Raw genomic sequence first — 23,539 nt, forward strand, 5'->3', positions numbered from 1 at the left:
TTTTGTTACAAAGTTACAGTCTTGAGGCCATAAACTGTCCAAGGTAAGGCGTCAACAAAGGGTACCTTTACTGGAGAAAGGCCATTGGCATCTGGAAAAACCTCTGTTAGCTGAGAAGGCACATGGCTGGCATCTGCTTGCTCCCAAGTTGCATTTCAAAATGGCGTTCTCCAAAATGTTGCTCTTGGGGTGTTCTGTCCTCTCTTAGATGCAGCTGCTCTTCGAAATGTCACTCTCAGTTGCTCTTGGTGCATTTGTCCTCCCTTAGCTTCTCCATAGCAAAAGCGTGCTTTTAATGGCAGTCTTCAAACTGTCTCTCATCTGCAGTTCCTCTCTCAGTTACTGTGCATTCTTCAAAGTGTCTCTCTTGACTGTAGCAAACGTCTGGTCCTGTGTGGCTCTTTTTTTTTTTTTTTAATTCAGTTTTATTGAGATATATTCACATACCATACAGTCATCCATGGTGTATGATCAACTGTTCACAGTACTGTCAGATAGCTGTGCATTCATCACCCCAATCTATTTTTGAACATTTTCCTTACACCAGAAAGAATCAGAATCAGAATAAAAAATAAAAATAAAAAAAGAACACCCAAATCACTCTCCCCATTCCACCCTATTTTTCATTTAGCTTTTGTCCCCATTTTTCTACTCATCCATTCATACACTGGATAAAGGGAGTGCGATCCACAAGGAGTGCAATTCACATTGTTTTACAGTCATCTTCAAGAGTCAGAGCTACTGGGTTGGAGTTTGGTAGTTTCAGATATTTACTTCTAGCTGTTTCAATATATTAAAGCCTAAAAAGTGTTAGCTATATAGTGCGTAAGAATGTCTGCCAGAGTGACGTCTCAACTCCATTTGAAATCTCTCAGCCACTGACGCTTTATTTCGTTTAATTTCACTTCCCCCTTTTGGTCCAGAAGATGTTCTCAATCCCATGATGCTGGGTCCAGATTCATCCATGGGAGTCATATCATGCATTGTCAGGGAGATTTACGCCCCTGGGAGTCAGGTCCCATGTAGGGGTGAGGACAGCGAGATCACCCACCAAGGCGACTTAGTTAGAGAGAGAGGGCCACATCTGAGCAACAAAGGGGCACTCAGGAGGAGACTCTTAGGCACAATTATAAGCAGGTTTAGCCTCTCCTTGCAGCAACCAGCTTCATAGGGGCCAGCCCCAAGACATAGGGCTCAGCACATCAAGCCATCGGTCCCCCATGTTTGTGAGAACATCAGCAACAATCCAGGTGAGGAAGTTTAATACCTCTGCATCCTCCCCCAGCTCTTCAGGGAGGCCCCAAAGATATATTTTTATTCTCTACCCAAATTACTTTAGGATGTGTTCCTATTTCATTCTAAGCTATACAGACCTACCACAGCTCACTTCCTGTTCAAAGTTCCATGTAATTGTAGCATTTGAACAAACTGACTGTAGAAGTTATATTGTTTAGAAAATATAGATCCTACACCAAATAAACATCTCTTCCCTTGGTCCCACATGAACGTTGAAGTTTTAACACATAGTCAGTTTCAGCCTTTACCTTTTGACCCAGTTTGTTCTAGTCTTAACCAGATCTGCTTTATTCATATCTCTAATTGAAGTCAGGTTTTTTTTTTTTTTTTTTAACAGTAGCTGTATGCGTTAATACTGATATTCATATCTGTGTGTGGCTCTTTTTAAGGTACTTCAGTGATCCAGTTAACACCCATCCTGAATGGGTGGGGTAACATCTCCATGGAAATTATCCAATCAAACGTTTCATTCACAGTTGATTGAGTCACACTCCATGGAAAGATTCAGTCAAAGGATTCCAATCTAATCAAGACTAAATACATCCGCCCCCACAAGATTGCATCAAAGAACATGGCATTTTGGGGGACATAAAACATCCAAACCAGCATACCCGGTGATTAAAGTCAACAGAAAACTACAGCAACCCAATCCAGTCAGGACTGCTAATGGCCCAAAAACTCCAAGAATGAAGGTTTGGTCACCCCACCAGGCAAATAATCTTACCCAGCTGAGGTGCTTGTTGAGGGTAAAGGGAATATGGAATGGGTAGTGGAAGAAGGTAGTTATGAGCTACAACCATGTGACCATTTATGGCAATGAGGACCATAATGGTTATGAATATTTCTTCCTTGTTTTGCTGTCTGTTTGTATGTATGCATAAACCAAATATCTTTGTTTTCTTCTCTATTTTATCCTCTTATCATATGACACAAGTTGTATTAACTTCATGTCATAGTATTTAAGATATAGGTTATAAGGTTTAAGAGTGAATATTACCCAAGAACTTGCACCCTGTCCTGGGGAAAGTCAGTGCATTTCCAGCTGTACACAGGACAGTTGTATTGTTAGATGAAAATATGACTGTACATGTCTTTACTTAGAAATTAAGTATTGTTTAAGGAGATGAGTATGGGTGGCAAGTTGACAAGGTGTGGACTGTTATGGTTAAAGTTTATCTGTCAACTTGGCTGTTATGGTTTCCAGTTGTTTGGTCAAGCAAGCACTGGCCTGATTGTTACTGTGAGGGTAATTTGTGGATTTAAATCTTCATTTGGAGGAAAGGGCACTGGAAGGTAGTGGTCAGCTTTTTTGCCTTGCACCTCTTGTGTGTATTCTGCAACAGACACATGCACCATTTAAAAACAAAAGTTTAGCATTAAAGCACATGTCTGTCCTGGTAGTAAAGAAAGGGTGGGCAATGGTCTGTCCAAGGCAATATTATATAGGGAAAAGGGCACTGAAGTGTAGCTCCCAACCCTTCTCCTACCCTGTCCTTTCCTCTATCTGTGGTACTCTGCTCTCTTTGTGGCAACTTGTTCCCCACCCATTTATCTTTAGGGATGGGTTCAGTGAGGGTGCTGCTTTGCTAATAACTCAGTTCCTATTTGGAAAATCAATTGGTTACTTTCTCTTTGGCTTTGTGTACTCTGCATGTAGAGTGGTTGAGGTGATGGTAGAAAGTTGACCAAAGATTCAAAAGAATGGCAGGACTGTTGGGCAGTTCGTTCATATTCAGATCTTTGGCAGTTGTGGCATGTCCATAGCTTAAAAATGAAAAGTAGAACTTTAAAGGGACCACCTGTTTTAGTTTCTTAGACTGCTCAAACAAATAACCATGAAATGGGTTGACTTAAACAATGTGAATTTATTAACTTATGGTTTTGAAGCTAAAAGAAAATCCAAATGAGAGCATCATCAAGGTGATGTATTCCCCCCAAAGACTGTGGTGTGCTAGCAATCCTCTGTCACATGTCAAGGCACATGGCAACATCTTCTGGTTTCTTCCTTCTCTTCTGGGTTTCATTGTATTTCAGCTTTTTACCACCCATGACTTTCTCTCTTTCTGTCTGAATTTCATTCTCTTATAAAGAAATTCATCCTGGATTAAGACCCATCCTGGACCATGCCTTAACTGAAGTACCTCATCAAAAGATCCTACTTACAATGGGTTTATACCACAGGGATGGATTAGATTTAAGAACATGTTTTTTGGGGGAATATACAGCTTCAAACCACCACTGAAGTAAATAGAATGTTTCATTTGTAGTATAGATGGTGAAATTATTTAGCATGAGAAGAGAGGAAGCTACATGTTTTGCTAAAATAGATTTGGGGAGGAAAACTGTCTTTAAGTATTTTTTTCTTTCGATATTTCTTTCAATATCCTTAAATCATCTTTAAAATAAATGAATGGATTGAAGATTTTTCATAAGCATTATCACTTTGTTTCTCCTAAGTTTTAAGATTTACAGATGCTTCTTGTAACCAGTATATAGTTAAAGCTGACACCCATAGCTCCACATTTAACTCTGAAGTAAAATTGTGTACATTAAAAATCTTAAAATAATTTTTTGTTACTTTTTTCTTTTAAATAAAATATGAACTCCCCCAAATCTCAGAAGGATGTGTGAAAGGTTAGAATTTTAGCGGGTTGGGGATATGTGAAGATACAATTTAACTGTCTAGTTAGTGAAAGTGGAGCAATGAGGGATTTTTTTTATCCAGACCTCAGCTCACCTTAGTAGGTTTTCGTTAACTTAAGACTGCTTCAGAAACCACCTTAAGTTTAATATGGTAGAAACAACAGTAATGGAGCTTGGGAGAGGAAATGACATTTTATGTATGTTTGTATGTTTATGTACTTATATATGCGTACGTGCATTTATGAACTTTTATATATGTTTATGTATGTATGTGTATGCACACACCTACATAAAATTTAATTTTGGTTAAACATTTATTGAGTGCAGCAAACTAACCTACCTTCATTGAACTTGCTATGTACATACTACCTTGTTAAGTTCATGACTCATGTACAGTGTTCAGAGCAGGTTTTAGACCTCACAGTCAATACTGTTTGCTGTATAAAGCTAGAGGCAAATGTAAAACAGCTAACATTTATCGAATTTATGCTGTGTGCCAAGAGTTGTTCCATTTGCTTTGCAGATAAACTCTTTTAATCTTCTTAACAAACCCTATGAGATAGACAGTATTATTGCCTCCATTTTATAGATGAGGACACAGAGAGATTTGTTGCCAGGTCACGTAGCTAGTAAGTGGCAGAGTTAGGATACATTTTGGCTCTAGAGGCCAAGCTTTAATCACTGTCTTGTACCTGAATTGCATGTGTATCAGAAGCTGATTATACAGGGCCCTGAATACTGGTTTTACAGTTTAGAATTTTTGTCTTTAAGATAATGTCAAACCATTGAATTTTTTTGAGCAGGGAAGCAACCTGTTTAGAGTTGTGGTTTAGGAGAATTATATTGACAGAATTGTGGAATATTTGAAGGAAAACACACTGAACATTAGAGTCATTTGGTTGTTTTTAAAAATCCTAGTGCGCACACTGTACCCCTGCTCAATTAAATCAGAATCTCTGATGGTAAGGTACAGGCATTGGTAGTTTTTGAAGTCTCCTAGATGATTTCAATGTACAACTGAGTTCAAGGACTGCTGAAATAGGGGCAGTTACCTCAGGGAACAGGTCACCATGCTGTTCTATAATCCAAGTAAGAAGCAATTAAAACTAGTATTAGGGTATTAGTAATAGAATAGAAAATACATGAAGGGAATTAGAGATAAAAATCAACAGGGCCCCCTGCCATGGGTCCCAGCACCTTGGGTGGTGGGAGGAGAGGCAGTGGCCAGCCATATAGCTTAGCGCACCCGGCTGCTGAGAGGAAGGTCGGCTCTGCAGAAGGGGTAGGGAGGTCAGCAAGGTTGTCAACCAAACCTGCTTCTACAAAAGTGGAAATGAAGCAAAAAAAAAAGACAGCAAGAAAGGATAAATTTTCAGACAAAAAAGTGCAACCAAAAAGGAAAAGAGGGGCAAAGGGAAAAGAGGCTGAAGTGGCTAACCAAGAAACTAGAGAAGATTTACCTGCACAAGATGGAGAAACTAAAAATGAGGGGAGTCCAGCCTCTGTTGAAGCAGGAAAGGAAGAAGCCAAGTCTGATTAATATCATATACCATGACTTAACAGTGGTCCCTGTTTCTCTTTCTTGTACAATCCAGAAAAATATTTTTATCAACTGTTTTGTAAATGCAAGTTTTTTTAGTAGCTCTAGAAGACACATTTTTAAGGAGATTGGAATCTCACCTCATCCCATTTTTAAGACTAAATGCTTTCTTTCTTTTTTCTTTCTCTCTTTTTTTTTTAAATTAAAAAAGTTGTGAATTTACAAAACAACCATGCGTAAAATACAGGATTCCCATACATTACCCCACCACCAGCACCTTGCATTGATGTGGAACATTTGTTACTATTAATGATAGCACTTCTAAAAATAATTGTACTGTTTTTTAAAAAGTACTTACTTTGTTACAACTGATAAAAGACTATTAACATAATTCTATCCTCCGTTATTTGCATTAGGTATATTTTTCCCCCATATACCTCTCTATGACCACCTTATATTAGTATCATACATTTGTTGTAACCCATGAAAGAACATTCTTACACTTGCACTATTAACTATAGTCCATTGTCTGCAATTGGGTTCACTGTGCTGTAAGTCCTATGCTTTATCTTTTAATTTTTATTCTAGTAATATATGCATCCTAAAGTTTCCTCTTTTAACCACATACACCTATAAATACTGTGCTGTTGATTACACTCACAATAAAGTGCTACCATCACCACCATCCATTTCCGAACTGTTACCATCAGCCTAAATAGAAATTCTGTACAGGTTAAGTATCAGCTCCCTATTCTCTAACCCTAGTCTATCTCCTGGTAACTTATATACTAGATTATAACTCTATGAGCTTACCTATTATAATTTGTTCATAACAGTGAATCATGCAATATTTGTCCTTTTGTCCTTTTGTGTCACTCATCATAAGGTCCTCAAAGTTCATCCATGTTGTTACTTCTTACAGCTGAATAATATTCCGTCATATGTATACACCACACTTTGTTTATCCATTCATTGGTTGTGGCACTTGGGTTATTTCCATCTTTTGGCAATTGGGAATAATGCCACTATGAGCATCAGTGTGCAACTATATGTTCACGTTCCTGCTTTCAGTTCTTCTGAGGATATATCTAGTAGTGGGATTGCCTGATCATATGGCAGTTCTAATTTAGCTTCCAAAGGAACCGCTGAACTGTCTTCCACAGAGGCTGTGCATTTTACATTCCCACCAGCAGTGAATAAGTGTCCCTATTTCTCCACATTCTTTCTAATACTTGTAGTTTTCTGTTTGTTTAATAGTGACCATTCTAGTCTATGTGAAATGTTATCTCATTATGGTTTTGATTTGCTTTTCTCTAATAGCTAGTGATGTTGAGCTTCTTTTCATGTACTTTTTAGCCATTTGTTTTTTTCTTTTTGGAAAAAAAAATATCTATTCAAAGTCTTTTGCCCATGTTTCAATTGGATTGTTTGTCTTTTTGTTGTTGAGTTGTAGGATTTCTTTATATATTCTGGATATTAAACTCTTATCAGATACATGGTTTCCAAATATTTTCTCCCATTGAGTAGGTTGCCTTTTCACTTTCTTGACAAAGTCCTTTGAAGCACAAAAGTTTTTAATTTTGAGGAGGTCCCATTTATTTATTTTTTCTTTCATTGCTTGTGCTTTGGGTGTAAAGTCGAACAAACTATTGCCTACCACAAACTCTTGAAGATGTTTCCCTATATATTCTTCTAGAAGTTTTATGGTCCTGGCTTTTACATTTAGGTCTTTGATCCATTTGAAGTTAATTTTTGTATAAGGTGTGAAAGAGGGGTCCTCTTTCATTTTTTTTTTAAATTTTATTTTGAAATAAATTCAAAGTCACAGGAACAGGAACAGTACAAACCCCATACACAGCATACTGTGACCCTCCTCTCCCAATACCCCGATCCATCAACTTTAACATGCTGTCACACCACTTCTTTCTTTCCCTCCCTCCCTCCCTATCTCCCATCATCTATTGCTCTGTCTTCTGAACATATGAGAGCAAGCTGCACACATCCTTGAACAAACACTATAATTCACATATACAATTCCCATGAACAAGAACATTCTTTTATGCCATCTCATTAAGCACAGCTAAGAAGTTCAAGAAATTCAACATTGATACAAAGCTTGCATTCTATATTTCCTTTTTTTTTTCTTATGTCCCAACTGTGTCCCTTTGAGCCTCCTGTCCTCCATCCTCAGATCCCATCCAGGATCATCCTTGGCATTCAATTGTCATCTATTTAGACTTTTTTTTTTTTTTTCCAATTGTGGAAATATATATACAGCCTAAATCTTCCCATTCCACCACCTCCCTAGCATTCCATTAGTGGGATTAATCACATTGAGAATGTTGTAATGCTATCATCTTCCCACCATCCATTACTAGAAATTTCCCTTCACCTCAAACAGCAACCCTACACTCATTTCTTTTTTTTTTCTTTTTTTATTAAATTCAGTTTTATTGAAATACATTCACACACCATACAATCATTCATGGTATACAATCCACTGTTCACAGTATGATAACATAGTTATGCGTTCATCACCACAATCTATCTCTGAACATTTTCCTTACATCAGAAAGAACCCGAACAAGAATAAAAAATAAAAGTGAAAAAAGAACACCCAAATCATCCCCTCATTCCACCCCATTTGTCCTTTAGTTTTTATCCCCGTTTTTCTAATCATCCATACACTAGATAAAGGCGGTGTGATCCACAAGGTCCTCACAATCACACTGTCACCCCTTGTAATCTACATTATTATATAATTGTCTTCAGGAGTCCAGACTGCTGGGTTGGAGTTTGGTAGTTTCAGGTATTTACTTCTAGCTATTCCAATACATTAAAGCCTAAGAGGCTACACTCATTTCTTAACTCCCCATTGCCCTTTCCCCCACTTCTCATAACCCATACTCTACTTTTCATTTCTATGGTCATATTCTCTGATAAATTCTTTGTGTTTACTGTGGGGCTTAAATTTAACCTCTTAAATCAATAACAGTCTTGGTTTTCTTTGATACCAACTTAACTTCAATAAGACCCATAAACTATGTTCCTATATTCCTCCATTCCCCCACCTTTATATAGTTCTTGTCAAAAATTACATATTTTACATTGAGTCCAAAACCACTGATTTGTCATTAGAGTTATGTATTTTATATCCTATAGGAAGTAAACAGTGGAGTTACAAATCAAAAATTATTGACTTCTATTTGTATTTGGTTGTGTTCAGAGAATGTGCTTTGAATATATTCAATTTTTTTGTTTTTTAATTTATTGAGGCTTGTTTGATGTCTTAGCATATGGTCTGTTCTGGAGAAAGATCTGTGATCACTAGAGAAAAATGTGTGTCCTGGTGATTTGGGATGTAAGGTTCTATACATGTCTGTTAAAATTCTCTATATCTCTCTCTCCTTTCTTTGTTTCTCCGTCAGTAGGGCTCCCTTTAGTATCTGAAGTAGGGCAGGTCTTTACTGGCAAAGTCTCTCAGCATTTGTTTGTCTGTGAAAAATTTAAGGTCTCCCTCAAATTTGAAGGTGAGTTTTGCTGGATAAAGTATTCTTGGTTGGAAATTTTTCTCTCTCAGAATTTTAAATATGTCATGCCACTGCCTTTGCAACTCCATGGTGGCCACTGAGTAGTCACTACTTAGTCTTATGTTGTTTCCTTTGTATGTGGTGAATTGCTTTTCTCTTGGTGCTTTCAGAACTTGCTCCTTCTCTTCAGTATTTGAGAGTCTGATCAGAATATGTCTCGGAGTTTGTTTATTTGGATTTATTCTATTTGGAGTTCGCTGGACATTTATGCTTTGTATATTTTTATTATGTAGAAGGTTTGGGCATTTTTCCCCAACCATTTCTTTGAATACTCTTCCTAGACCTTTACCCTTCTCTTCCCCTTCTGGGACACCAATGAGTCTTAAATTTGGACATTTTATTTTATCTATCGTATCCCTGAGATCATTTCAATTTTTTCGATTTTTTTCCCCATTCTTTCTTTTGTTGTTTCATTTTCTGTTCTGTGGTCCTCTAGGACAGTGAGTCTTTGTTCAACTTCCTCTAATCTTGTATTATGAGTACTCAGAGTCTTTTTAATTTGGCCAACAGTTTCTTTTATTTCCATAAGATCTTTTATTTTTTTATTTACTCTTGCAATTTCTTCCCTATGCTCTTCTAGGGTCTTCTTTATGTCCTTTATATCCTGTGCCATGTTCTTCTTCATGTCTTTTATATCCTGTGCCATGCTCTCATTCTTGAGTCCTTTGATTAATTGCACCAAGTAGTGTGTCTCTCCTGATCGTTTGATTTGGGTGTTTGGGATTGGGTTCTCCATATCGTCTGGTTTTATCAAATGCTTTAAGTTTTTCTGTTGTTTTTGGCCTCTTGACATTTGCTTTGCTTGATAGCTGTGATCTTCCAGGACCTCTGCTGAGGGAAGGCTGTGCTACGTCACAAGTGCGCGCCTTCCCTCAAGGGAAGCCCCAGGCCGCTGGGCCGTGCAGGGGCGCTCTCAGCCTGATGCAAAAATGGCTGAATGGGGTGTCTCAACCCTCCCTCTTTTCACACAGCTCCGCCTTCCCAGCTCCGGGACAACTAGCTGTGGGTGCACTCAAGGCCGCTGTCCACGGCCAATATTGTGGCGTGTGTGCAGTGCTGTGGGATGCACTCCCTGTCAGACTGAGTTTCCTGGCGTGGTTCTGGGCTGTGGGTCAGGCCCCGGGCAGGAGTGTCGCCAGCACACTGGGAGGCCGGCTGCAAGAGGCGTGGTTTCTTTCTCCTTTTGGCTCTCCCCTCTGTCCCTCTGGCCCCCGGACAATCAGCAGTGGGTGTGGGGAGAGCTATCCTCCATGCCAGACACCGAGGCTTTGGCTACAGCCAGCTCCTGCAGTGCTTCACTGCGTGGTTCTCACTGCCATATCTGCAGCTGCTCCTGGGTTTTTGTTTTTTTTTAAAAAAAGAACTAGTCCATCTCCAAATGCCAACCCACAGTTTCCCCACACCACAGCACGGCCGCGGGACTTTCAGCCAGCTTACTCACTCGTTTCAGAATGCAGACTCCCGGTTTCACCACGTGCACAGTCCCTGTGGTTTTAGCAGACCTTGTCCAGCTGGTGCATCGCTGAAAGTGGTGTTCTGGGTCACTTTCTGGTTTTTATCTAGTATTTTTCACAGAGGTGTTTTTTTTTGCCCTGTCTCACCTAGCCCCCATCTTAGGTTCTCTCTTTCTTTCATTCTTTTGATATGGATATTCCAGTTCTCCCAGCACCATTTGTTGAAGAGACTATTCTCTCCCAGTTCAGTGGACTTGGCAGCCTTGTCAAATATCCATTGGACATAGATATGAAGCTCTATTTCTGAATTCTCGGTTTGATTCCATTTGTCAGTATATCTGTCTTTATGCCAGTATCATGCTGTTTTGACCAGTGTAGCTTTGTAATATGCTCTAAGGTCAGAAAGTGTGAGTGCTCCAACTTCATTCTTCTTTTAGGCTATTCAGGATCCCTTACCCTTCCAAATAAATTTGATAATTGGCTTTTTCATTTTGGCAGAATAGGCTGTTAGAATTTTGATTGAGATTGCATTGAATCTGTAAACCAGTTTGGGTAGAATTGACATCTTAACAATATTTAATATTCCAATCTGTGAACATGGAATGTCCTTCCATTTATTTAGGTCTTCTTTCATTTCTTTTAGCAATGTTTTGTAGTTTTCTGTGTACAAGTCCTTTACATCCTTGGTTAAATTTATTCCTGGATATTTGAGTTTTTTTAGTTGCTATTGTAAAAGACAGAAGAAGCACAGCATTTGGAGCAGTTAATCAAAGAAGTACACACAAACTTCAAAGTCATGGCTCAGGACATAAAGGACATGAAAAAGACCCTAGAAGAGCATAAAGAAGAATTTGCAAGAGGAAATAAAAAAAAAAAATAGCAGATCTTATGGAAATAAAAGATAACTGTTGATCGGATTAAAATTATTCTTGAGACACATAACAGATTTATAGAGGTAGAGGAATGAATTAGTGAACTTGTGGACAGGGTGATGGATTGTGAAAGCACAAAAGAGCAAAGGTGAAAAAAATCAAAAAATTTGAAATGGAGCATAAGGAAATGATGGACAGCATGAAGCACACAAATATAAGAATCACTGGTGTTCCAGAAATAGAAGAGTAAAGGGCTAGGAAAAGTATTCGAAGACACTTGTTGGGGAAAAGTTCCTAACCCTTCTAAATGATGTAAATATGCAAACAAAGATGCCCAACAAACTCCAAATAGAATAAATCCAAATAAACCCACTCTGAGGAATATTCTGATCAGATTGTGACATGCTGAAGAGGAGAAAGTTCTGAAAACAGCAAGGGAGAAGTGATTCACCACGCACAAGGGAAACAACATAAGATTAAGTAGTGACTGCTCAGTGGGCACTGTGGAGGCAAGAAGGCAATGGTATGATGTATTTAAAATTCTGAAAGAGAAACGTTACCACCCAAGAATTCTTTATCCTGCAAAGCTCTCCTTCAGAATTGAGGAGGACCTTAAAATTTTCACAGATAAACAAGAAATACTAAAGAGAGCTCTACTGGCTGAGAATAAAAGACAGGACAGAGAGGCCTGGAGAAGGGCACAGAACTGAAGAGTATTAGTAAGGATAATTTAAAGGAAATAAAGGGAAAAAATAGATCTGACCAAAGGATAAGATGGCTGATTCAAGAACCTCTTTCACAGTAATAACATTGAATGTGAATGGATTAAACTCCCCAATTAAAAGATATAGATTGGCAGAATGGCTTAAAAAATATGAACCATCAGTATGCTGTTTACAAGAAACTGGTCTTAGACCCAGCAACACAAAGAGATTGAAAATGAAAGGATGGAAAAAAATATTTCATGCAAGCTATAGCCAAAAGAAAGCAGAGGTAGCAGTACTAATTTCAGAGAAAGTAGACGTTAAATGCAAGGATGTCATAAGAGACAAAGAAGGACACTATATACTAATAAGACAAGCAATTCCCCAGGAAGAAATAACAATCATAAATGCTTATGCATCCAATCAATGTGCTCCAAAGTACATGAGACAAACATTGGCAAAACTGAAGGAAGCAATAGATGTTTCTGCAATAATCATGGAAGACTTGAGTACAGCACTCTCTCCTATAGATAGATCAATGAGACAGAGGACCAATAAGAATATTGATAGCCTAAACAATGTGATAAACGAACAAGACTTAACAGACATATGTAGAGCATGACATCCAAAATTACCAGGATATACATTCTTCTCTAGTGATCAGGGAACTTTCTGCAGGATAGATCATATGTTAGGGCATAAAACAAGCCACAATAAATTTAAAAAGGTTGAAATTATTCAAAGCACATCCTCTGACCACAATGGAATGCAACTAGTAGTCAATAACCATCAAAGATCTAGAACACTCACAAATATCTGGAGGTTAAACAACACACTCCTAAACAATTAGTGGGCCAAAGAAGAAGTTGCAAGAGAAACTGCTGAATATCTAGAGATGATGAGAACAAGAACACAACATATCAAAACTTATGGGATGCAGCAAAGCGGTATTGAGGGGGAAATTTATAGCTCTAAATGCAGATATTAAAAAGGAAGAGAGAGCTAAAATGAAAGAACGAATAGAACAACTGAAGATGCTAGAAAATGATCAGAAGACTAATCCTAAAGCAATTAGAAGAAAAGAAAATAAAAGGATTAAAGCATAAATAAATGATACAGAGAACAAAAAAAATAGAATAAATAAAACTAAAAGTTTGTTCTTTGAGAAGATCAACAGGATTGTCTTTTGACAGACAAAGTCAAAAGGAGAGAAGACCCAAATAAACAAAATAATAATTGAGAGGGGGGACATTACTGAGGATCCTGAAGCAATTAAAAAAAAAAACTATAAGAGGGTACTATTAACAACTGTTTGCTAGCGAACTAGACAATTTAGAGGAAATAGTAATTTCTTGGAAATACACGAGCAGCCTTAGACTGACCAGAGAAGAAATAGAAGACCCCAACAAACCAATCACAAGCAAAGAGATCCAATCAGTCATCAAAAAGTTTCTCTCAAATAAAAGCCCAGGGCCAGATGGCTTCACAGGGGAATTCTACAAAACTTTCCAAAAAGGACTGACACCATTCCTACTCAAACTCTCAAGAAATTGAAGAAAATGGAAGACTACCTTCTTCATTTTATGAAGCCAACATCACTCTAATACCAAAACCAGATATAGATACTATAAAAAAGAAAAATTACAGGCCAGTCTCCCTAGTGAATATAGATGCAGAAATTCTCAGCAACATTCTTGCAAATCGAATTGAAAGACACATTAAAAAAATCATACACCATGACCAAGTGGGGTTGATCCCAGGCATGCAAGGGTGGTTAAACATAAGAAAATCAATCAATATAATACAACACATTAACAAATCAAAAGGGAAGAATCAAATAATCATCTCAATAGATGCTGAAAAAGCATTCAACAAAATTCATCATCCTTTTTTGATAAAAATACTTCAAAAGGTAGGAATTGAAGGAAATTTCCTCAATATGATCAAGGGCATATATGAAAAACCCACAGCTAGCATAGTACTCAATGGTGAGAGACTGAAAGCCTCCCCTCTAAGATGAGGAACAAGAAAAGGATGCCCACTGTCACCACTATTATTCATCATTGTGCTAGAAGTTCTTGCCAGAACAATCTGACAAGACACAGAAATAAAAGGCATCTGTACCAGTTTGTATGTACTGTGTCTCCTAGAAAAAGCCATGTTCTTTGATGCAGTCTTGTGGGGGCAGACGTATTAGTGTTGATTAAGTTGGAACATTTCGATTGCGTTGTTTTCATGGAGATTCGCCCCACCCAACTGTAGGTGATAACTCTTATTGGATAATTTCCATGGAGGTGTGGCCCCGCTCATTTAGTTTGGGCTTTGATTCGTTCACTGGAGCTCTGTAAAAGCTCATACAGAAGGAGCAAGCTTGCTACAGCCAAGAGGGACACTCTGAAGAATGCACAGAAGCTGAGAGAGTAGCTGCAGATGAGAGATAATTTAAAGATGGCCGTTGAAAGCAGACTCTTGCTCCAGAGAAGCTAAGAGAGGACAAATGCCCCAAGAGCAACTGAGAGTGACATTTTTGAGGAACTGCAGCCTAGAGAGGAATGTCCTGGGAGAAAGCCATTTTGAAACCAGAACTTGGAGCAGACACCAGCCATGTGCCTTCCCAGCTAACAGAGGTTTTCCGGACACCATTGGCCATCCTCCAGTGAAGGTACCCAATTGCTGATGTGTTACCTTAGACACTTTATGGCCTTAAGACTGTAACTGTGTAACCAAATAAACCCCTTTTATAAAAGCCAATCTGTCTCTGTTGTGTTACATTCTGGCAGCATTAGCAATCTATAACAGCATCCAAATTGGAAAGGAAGAAGTAAAACTGTCATTATTTGCTGATGATATGATCTTATATTTGGAAAACCCTGAGAAATCGACAACACAGCTACTTAAGCTAATAAACAAATTCAGTCAAGTGTCAGGATACAAGATTAGTGCACATAAGTCAGTTATGTTCCTATACACTAGAAATTACCTAAGTGAAGAGACACTCAAGAAAAATATTCCATTCACAATAACAGCTAAAAAAATCAAGTACCCAGAAATAAACTTAACCAAGGATGTTAAAGACCTCTACACAGAAAATTAGCTAACTTTACTAAAAGAAATAAAAGGGGACCTAAGGAGATGGAAAAATATTCCGTGTTCATGGATAGGAATGGTAAATGTCAAGATGTCAATCCCACCCAAACTGATCTACAGATTTAATGCAATTCCAATCAAAATTTCTACCACGTACTTTGCAGACTTGGAAAAGCTAGTTATCAAATTTATTTGGCAGGGAAAGGGGCCTCGAATTGCTGAAAACATTCTAAAAAAGAAAAATGAAGTGGGAAGACTTAAAATTCCTGACTTTGAAGCCTACTATAAAGCCACAGTAGTCAAAACAGCTGTATTGGCACAAAGATAGACATATTGATCAGTGGAATCAAATTGAGAATTCGGAAATAGACTCCCATATCTATGGTTGACTAATTTTTGGTAAGTCCCCCAAATCCACTGAACTGGGACAGAGCAATCTCTTCAACAAATGGGGCTGGGAGAACTGGATATCCATATCCAAAAGAATGAAAGAGGACCCCTACCTCATACCCTATACAAAAATTTATTCAAAGTGGATTAATGACCTCAATATAAGAGACAGTACCATAAAACTCCTAGAAGGTAATGTAGGGAAACATTTTTAAGACCTAATAATAGGAGGTTGCTTCTTAGACCTTACACCCAAAGCACAAGCAATGAAAGAAACAGAAAAATAAATGGGAACTCTTCAAAAGCTTCTGTAGCTCAAAGGAATTTGTCAAAAAGGTGAAGAGGTTGCCAATGCAATGGGAGAAAATATTTGGAAACCGTGTTCCTGATAAAAGACTGATATCTTTCATATATACGGAAATCCTACAACTCGATGACAATAGTACAAGCAGCCCAATTGTAAAATGGGTAAAAGATATGAAAAGGCATTTTTTTTTCTGAAGGGGAAATACAAATGGCTAAAAAACACATGAAAAAATGTTCATCTTTACTAACTTTTAGGGAGATGCAAATCAAGACCACAACGAGATGTCATCTCACACCAATAAGAATGGCTGCCGTTCAACAAACTGGAAACTACAAATGCTGTAAAGGATATGGAGAAATTGAAACTCTTATTCATTGCTGGTGGGACTGTATAATGATACAGCCACTCTGGAAGACAGTTTGTCGGTTTCTCAAAAAGCTAGATACTGAGTTACCCTACTATCCAGCAATTTCACTTTTCGATATATACCCAGAAAATCTGCAAGCCGTGACATGAACTGATATTTGCACACCGATGTTCATAGTGGCATTGTTCACAATTTCACAATTGCGAAGAGATGGAAACAATCCAAATGCCTTCAACAGATGAGTGAATAAACAAAATGTGGTGTATACATACGATGGAATACCATGCAACAGTAAGAAGGAACAAGGTTGTGAAACATATGGCAACATGGATGAACCTTGAAGACATAATGCTTAGTGAAAGAAGCCAGACACAAAAGGAGAGATGTTATATGTAACCATAATATGGACTCCATGAAAAATGGGAAATAAGTGTCTTATAATATAGATTATAGGTACCTAGAGATAGAAGCTAGTGATATTGGAATGATAATCTAATATGTACAGATATGATAATGAGGGTGAACTTAATGGTATGGGAATGGTCAGGTGTGACTGTGGTTCGTTAATGGGGTTATAAGTATCAGTGATGCACTGAAGGTGAAAATATCCAAAAATTATTATTTAAATGCATGCAACCCACAGAGTAGCACCACAAACCTAAATAAGCGTTAGCGTGATATACTTATAAGGCATAACACTGGTGCAGAGGGTTAACAACAGAGTGATACAAAAAACTTCCCATTACATATTAAAGGCTATATTTAATAGGAATATCTTACCAACACTAAACTATTGCTAGGGATGAATAATTAGCCCCTGATAAGAGCTCTCATATGTATTATTTTATGATAAATGCTTAAAGTTTTGAGTGATGATTGTACAACTGAGTGAAGACAATTAAGAAATTGACCATTTTATCTTGGGATAGAATATATATTATGTGAAATTAGGAACCCACTACTTAATAAATCAAGCCCTCAACGTAAGTATTCCTCTTGTGAAATTTAGAGTTGTAAATGAGAAGCTGACCTCTCCTATAATTATGCCTGAGAGGACACCTCCAGGGAACCTCTTTTGTTGCTTAGATGTGGCCTTTCTCTCTCTAAGCCCAAGTCCCAGCAAGTAAATTCATTAACCTTCTCCCTATGAGGGACATGACTCCCAAGGGAATAAATCTCCCTGGCCACATGGGACATGACTCCCAGGAATGAGCCTGGCCCTGGCAATGAGGGATTGAAAATGCCTACTTGACCAAAAGGGGGAAAAAAGAAAGGTAACAGGCTGACATCATAGAGGCTGAGAGATCCCAAATAAAGTTGAGAGGCTATCCTGGAAGTTTCTCTTATGTAAGCTCCAGCTAGACATCCTAAATGCCCACAGTATTCCAGGCCCTGACCAAGAGTAGTCCCCAAATACCTGTGTCCATATCTGAGATTCTATAAAAGATACACTCACTAAGTTTTAACTCTCAGAAACTTAAATCCACCTGAGTGTTCCTATGTCAGACAAACCCTGAAACCCAGAAGCAACAGCCTTTTTAAGAACAATGGTCAGATGCAGCCCCCTTCCCTATACTGTTGACACCCCCTTTCAATGTGAACAAGTTAGGGTGCTCACTGCATAGACATCCCTGATGATGGAGAAAGATTAAGTGAGGGAAGGGGTTAGCAACAAACAAGATAAGATTTAACTAAGGTCTATAAATACTGTAACTTTATATAAATGTATATATATTTTTAGATGCTGGAGTGTTGGAATAGGTGAAAGGAGGTAAATGACACTGTGGAACTATAACGTATAATATCCCTTGAAATTTGCTCTGTAGCTACTCATTGAATTGTTCTTTGAAAGTCTTCATCTTTCTATATATATATCCTATTATTACATAATAAGGAAAGAACTGAAACTGGAACTGTAACCCATAAGAATTTTTGAAATGACCTATATAGCTGCTTGTTGGGCTGTACATCAAAAATTAACACCTTTCTGTATGTATATTATATTTTACAATCATGGAAATAGCTGAAGTTGTGGAACTGTGACCTATGACATTCTTTGAAATTTGCTTTCTAACTACTTGTTAAATTGTATTTTGAAAGTTATCACTGTTATGTGTATATTTTAAAGTTTGCAATTAAAACAGCTGGAAACAAAAATAAAAACAAAAAGTCAAAGCCTTTTAGGGCCAAACTGATTTGTGTTTGATCCCTGTCTTTGCTACTGTCAGGGATATGACAGTGAACAGGTTACTTGACTCCTCTCAGCTTCAGTTTTCTCAACTTGAAATTGGAATACAGTGGGGTTGTTGTAAGTAGGTGAATTCATAAATATATGAAGAGTTTTGTTTCTGAGGTATAGTTCCCATTTATTGAGCACTGTTATTAGAAGAGATTTTAAACATTGTATGGTTCAATCTGCTAGCTTTTTGTAATCAAGGAACTTTAGTACTAGAAGGTTAAGTAACTTGCCCAGTGTCACACAGTAAGATTGGGTCTTTTGCCCCAGCTTAGTGCTCTTCTCATTTCACTTCAAGGCCTTTCTTTTCTTTTACTTTACCTATCTCTGTTGTCAAAGCCATCCTAGCCACAAAAGATAAGAAAATAATAAAGTTAGTAAGGAATTCATTGAGGAAGTACTCATCACATTTTTGCATGGCAGCTATTATTTAATAATTTTCTACACCATTTTCCTTCTGGATTTTGCTTTTTCCTCCAGATTTCTAGCAACTACACTTTCTGTACTTGAGTTATTGTATTTGTGTGGAGAGAAAGAACACTGTTTTTGCCCACTTACTCTGTGCCCTTCCCTGGGCTTGGTGTGTCACATTTTTTTTTTCATTTATCCTCTCCATAAAAACTATGAGGTAGACATTACTCTGTTTTAAAGATGAAGAAACTGAGGTTCTGACAGGGTAAGTAATTTGCCTAAGGTCATATAGCTAGTCAGTGGGCAGTGCTAGGATTTAAATACACATATTCCAATTTTTAATTTTTGTCACTGATTATAAAGGCTGATGATTTTATATTATAAACTGACCTATGTTATGCCCAGACTTTTAAGCATCTCTTTAAGTTTTTTGTATACATTTCCTAATGTAATGTATACATTGAAAAGTATGCAATACTTGATCTATGTTATTTAATCCAAGTCTTTGTTCTCCTGGGGCCAATTTTTACCTGTCTATTTGGGGGTGAGTATTTTGGCATTCAGGCACCACATAGTTGCTGGAACATGAAGAGCAGTTGCTAACTGCATTCTTTTATTTGGTAGATATTTTGAGTCTTGGAGGTTGAAGTTTACATAATATTATTAGCATTCTTGCCTGTGACTTGATACTGAACATCATGATAAACTAATTAGTGATTTGTTAGAAATAGAATAGAACTCTTGGAGGAAAGAAGGTATTTGTTACATAATCCTTATGATCTTAATTCAGATCCTGGTCATGATTCCTAGATACAGGCTCATGTATCTGTATAAAAACCTGGCCAAAAGGAAATTCCTGGTAAAATATGCCCTCATATCAGACCGAAAATAGAATTATTTAAACACGTCATTAAAATGTGCATCATGCATTGAAATTTTTATATACATGAGATTTAAGCTAACTCGTATAACCATTTCTCATATCTTACCTGGCACGATTGTGATGTGATCACGTGCTTTCGGTTGTGCTACTATTTCATAACTTTTTCAGGCAACCATAGCTGGTTAGAGCTGATGTATAGGAAAATGTTAATAATATCAAAAGTCAAGGTCATGATCTGGTTAAGACTAGAGCAAATCGGGCCAAAGGGTAAAGGTTGAAACTGACTGTGTTCAAATTTCAACTTCCATGTGAGACCAAGGGAAGAGATGTGTATCTGGTGCAGGATCTATATTTTCTAAACAGTATAACTTCTACAGTCAGTTTGTTCAAACACTACAATTACATAGAACTTTGAATAGGAAGTGAGCTGTGGTAGGTCTATATAGATTAGAATGAAATAGCAACACGTCCTAAAGTAATTTGGGTGGAGAATAGAAACATATATTTGGGGCCACCCTGAAGAGCTGGGGGAGGATGCAGAGGTGTTGGACTTCCTCACTTGGATTGTTGCTGATGTTCTGACAAACATTGGGGACTGACAACTTGATGTGCTGAGCTCTCTGTCTTGGGGCTGGCCCCTGTGAAGCTGGTTGCTGCAAGGAGAGGCTAAACTTGCTTGTAATTGTGCCTAAGAGTCTCCCCTTGAGTGCCTCTTTGTTGCTCAGATGTGGCCCTCTCTCTCTAACTAAGCCACCTCGGCAGGTGATCTCACTGCCCTACCCCCTACCTGGGACCTGACTAAATCTCCTTGGCAACGCAGGATATAACTCCCGGGGATGAATCTGGACCCGGCCTTGTGGGATTGAGAACATCTTCTGGACCAAAAGGGGGATGTGAATTACAATGAAATAAAGCTTCAGTGGCTGAGAGATTTCAAATGGAGTCGAGAGGTCACTCTGGTGGACATTCTTAACGCACTATGTAGATAACACTTTTTAGGTTTTAATATATTGGAATAGCTAGAAGTAAATGCCTGAAACTACCAAACTCCAACCCAGTAGCCTTGACTCTTGAAGACGATTGTATAACAATGAGCTTACAAGGGGTGACAGTGTGATTGTGAAAACCCTGTGGATCGCACTCCCTTTATCCAGTGTATGGATGGATGAGTAGAAAAATGGGGACAAAACCTAAATGAAAAATAGGGTGGGATGGGGGGGATGATTTGGGTGTTCTTTTTTTATTTTTATTTTTTACTCTGATTCTGATTCTTTCTGGTGTAAGGAAAATGTTCAAAAATAGATTGGGGTGATGAATGCACAACTATAAGATGGTACTATGAACAGTTGATTGTACACCATGGATGATTGTATGATATGTGAATATATCTCAATAAAACTGAATTAAAAAAAAAAAAGTCAAGGTCATGAGTTTTGGTTTCTTTTTGGATAGTTAACTGTTTTCTTGTACTGTTACCACAGACTTCATCAGCAGTCTCATCAGATGTATGCTGTTAGTTACAATGAAAATCTTATTGATTAATTTTGATCTTCTATTTCTGAAGACCTTGATGAAGAAGGTTGTTTTAATCATATCAAGGGACTACCAGTACTAGAAGAAATGTAACTCATGTCCATTACCAAAGACTAATGGTGAATCTGTAACAGTGAAGGACAAAATTATTTAAGAAAAATGATGGAATTCCTAGCAATGGAATTTTTGATGACCGAAGGCTGATAGTGGAAGAAAATTTGTAAGTAACTACAAGTTACAACTAGGGATGTTCTTAGAATTGAGGCAGTCTTCTGTATTAAATTTTTAGTGGTAGTAACAGAGTTTTAGGATTGTAGTAAATCTCTTGAGTAGACAAGAAAACTAAATTCAAGGTATTTATTCAAGGTCACCCAGGGAATATTGATAGAATTAAGATTAGAACTCAGATTTCATGATTTTAGTCCATATCATTTCTGGGAGTTATGTTGTGGAAAATGTAAAAATGAGCAAGACTTGTTTTGTTGTTATAAATGAAATAAACTAATTCATTAAGCAAACAGAGGAACTCAAACTATATATAGGTAACTCTTTGCTAGGTATCAGGGCCGTAAAAATGACCAAACCTTTTTTTCATTTAATTAATTAATTCATTCATTCAACAAATATTTGTTGTTTGCTTTCAGTGTGCCATGCTCTGTTCTAGTCTTAAGGGATATAGGCAATGAACAAAATAAACAAAGTTTCTATGCCAGTGAAGCTAACATTCACGTGGAAAAACAAACAAAAAATACATAAATATATACTATGTTAGATGATTGCTGTGATGAAAAATAAAGCAGAGTAAGAGGGATGGAGGGTAACAGAATAGGGATAGGGCATTGCTGTTTTCTGGGATTATCAAGGAAGTCTTTTCTGATGAGGTGGTACTTGAACAGAGTACTAAAAGAAGTTTTCTAGATTGAGACAAGAGCCAAGTGTGGAGTTCACATTTCTGTTAGACAAACTGTGGTACTTTGGCTGTGTTGGAGGGGAAAAGGTAAATGAGGGGTCTTACCACCTCGTCATTCAGGAAGATGGAAGTGCAGGGTCATTGTTATTGGGAGTACATGGAGCTCTGTGGGCTCTCCCTGGAGTCCTCCAATGACCTGATAATAGAAGGATTCAGTGACAACACAGATGGAGGATCCATTTATTAAGCCTGGCATGGGAGGTCAGGAAAGCCCTCACCAAGGAATTGATATTTTTATCTGGGATAAGAAGAAGGAGTTTACCAGAAAGATCACTGAGGTGGCCTTAAGGGACTATAGCCTAGGAGAAGTTAAGATATGAAACTAATTTGGGAAGTAATTAGTGAATAGTGCGCATTTAAAAATCAAGCCAATGGTATTATCTAGGGAAAGCATGTTGAGTGGGGACAAAAGAAATTCTAGGATGAAGCCCTTAGGGAATGATTATCTTAAGGGAGCATGCAGGGAAGGGAGCCAAGCAGACAGAAGAGAGGAGAAAGAAGAAAAAATAACTTGAAAGAAGAAAAGGGAGAGAGTTTGAGAAGAGGGGTGGTTAGTAGTGGCAAATGCTAGAGTGGTCAGTTATGTTGAGGTGGGGAAGGTAAGGTTGTGCTACACCTGAGCTGTGCAGTAAGGTAGACACTGTTGTGGATCAAAAGTGAGTCCTTGCATGATGCATACCACAGTCAATTAATTGACAGCGCGATTTTGAGAAGAGAAAGAGTGTTCAGCAAAGGGTAGTCTCTCAAAAGACAGGGGGGCAGTCCCAAATCTGTCTACTCAAACTGGAAAGGTAAGGGATATTTATTGGATTAAACAAAGGGAGGTGGGGATAGGGATGTTAGGGCTATTGGCACATTGGGATTGACTAGTGTATGTTAAAATTTAGAATTGCAAGTTGGCTATTATTGGCTGTATCTGTATTTAAATTAGGGATTTCAAGTTGGTTATTATCATTGGCTGATGGGTTCTGTTATTTTGAGGAGTAGACCTGTGATGTTGCTGCAATTTTGTAACGGTTGGACCTCTTGCTTTCTTTCAGGCCTGGTATTCCTCTTTCCTGTTGTCCATGCTCACTTTGATTTCAGTCTCAGGGTATTTTATGTTCCAGGGTCAGGTTCAGGCTTCTTTCCGTGTATGCTTTCACCATTAAAGAAATAAGGCCTCTGGGTTACAGCATAGTGAGTTACAACAGTTACAGATATTTGCTTCTGGCTACATTGTAATATATCTGAAAGTTAGAAAATATTTAGATAAT

General features: G+C 37.8%; 1 protein-coding gene across 9 annotated transcripts in view; it reads left to right on the forward strand.

Moving 5' to 3' along the window:
* Positions 1 to 23,539, forward strand: part of OSBPL8 (oxysterol binding protein like 8) — a 251,023-nt gene that overhangs the window by 95,426 nt on the left and 132,058 nt on the right. The window contains exon 1 of one of the 9 annotated variants that reach the window (XM_037847123.1): positions 1,832 to 1,988. The exons of the other annotated variants lie outside the window; for them this stretch is intronic. Coding sequence (XP_037703051.1) covers positions 1,983 to 1,988 — 6 coding nt within the window. The 5' untranslated portion in view covers positions 1,832 to 1,982. Of the gene's footprint in view, positions 1 to 1,831; positions 1,989 to 23,539 lie in introns of those variants that run through there. 9 annotated transcript variants of the gene reach the window in all.

The sequence above is a fragment of the Choloepus didactylus genome, chromosome 8 (genome assembly GCF_015220235.1).
Source record: "Choloepus didactylus isolate mChoDid1 chromosome 8, mChoDid1.pri, whole genome shotgun sequence".
NCBI lineage: Eukaryota > Metazoa > Chordata > Mammalia > Pilosa > Megalonychidae > Choloepus > Choloepus didactylus.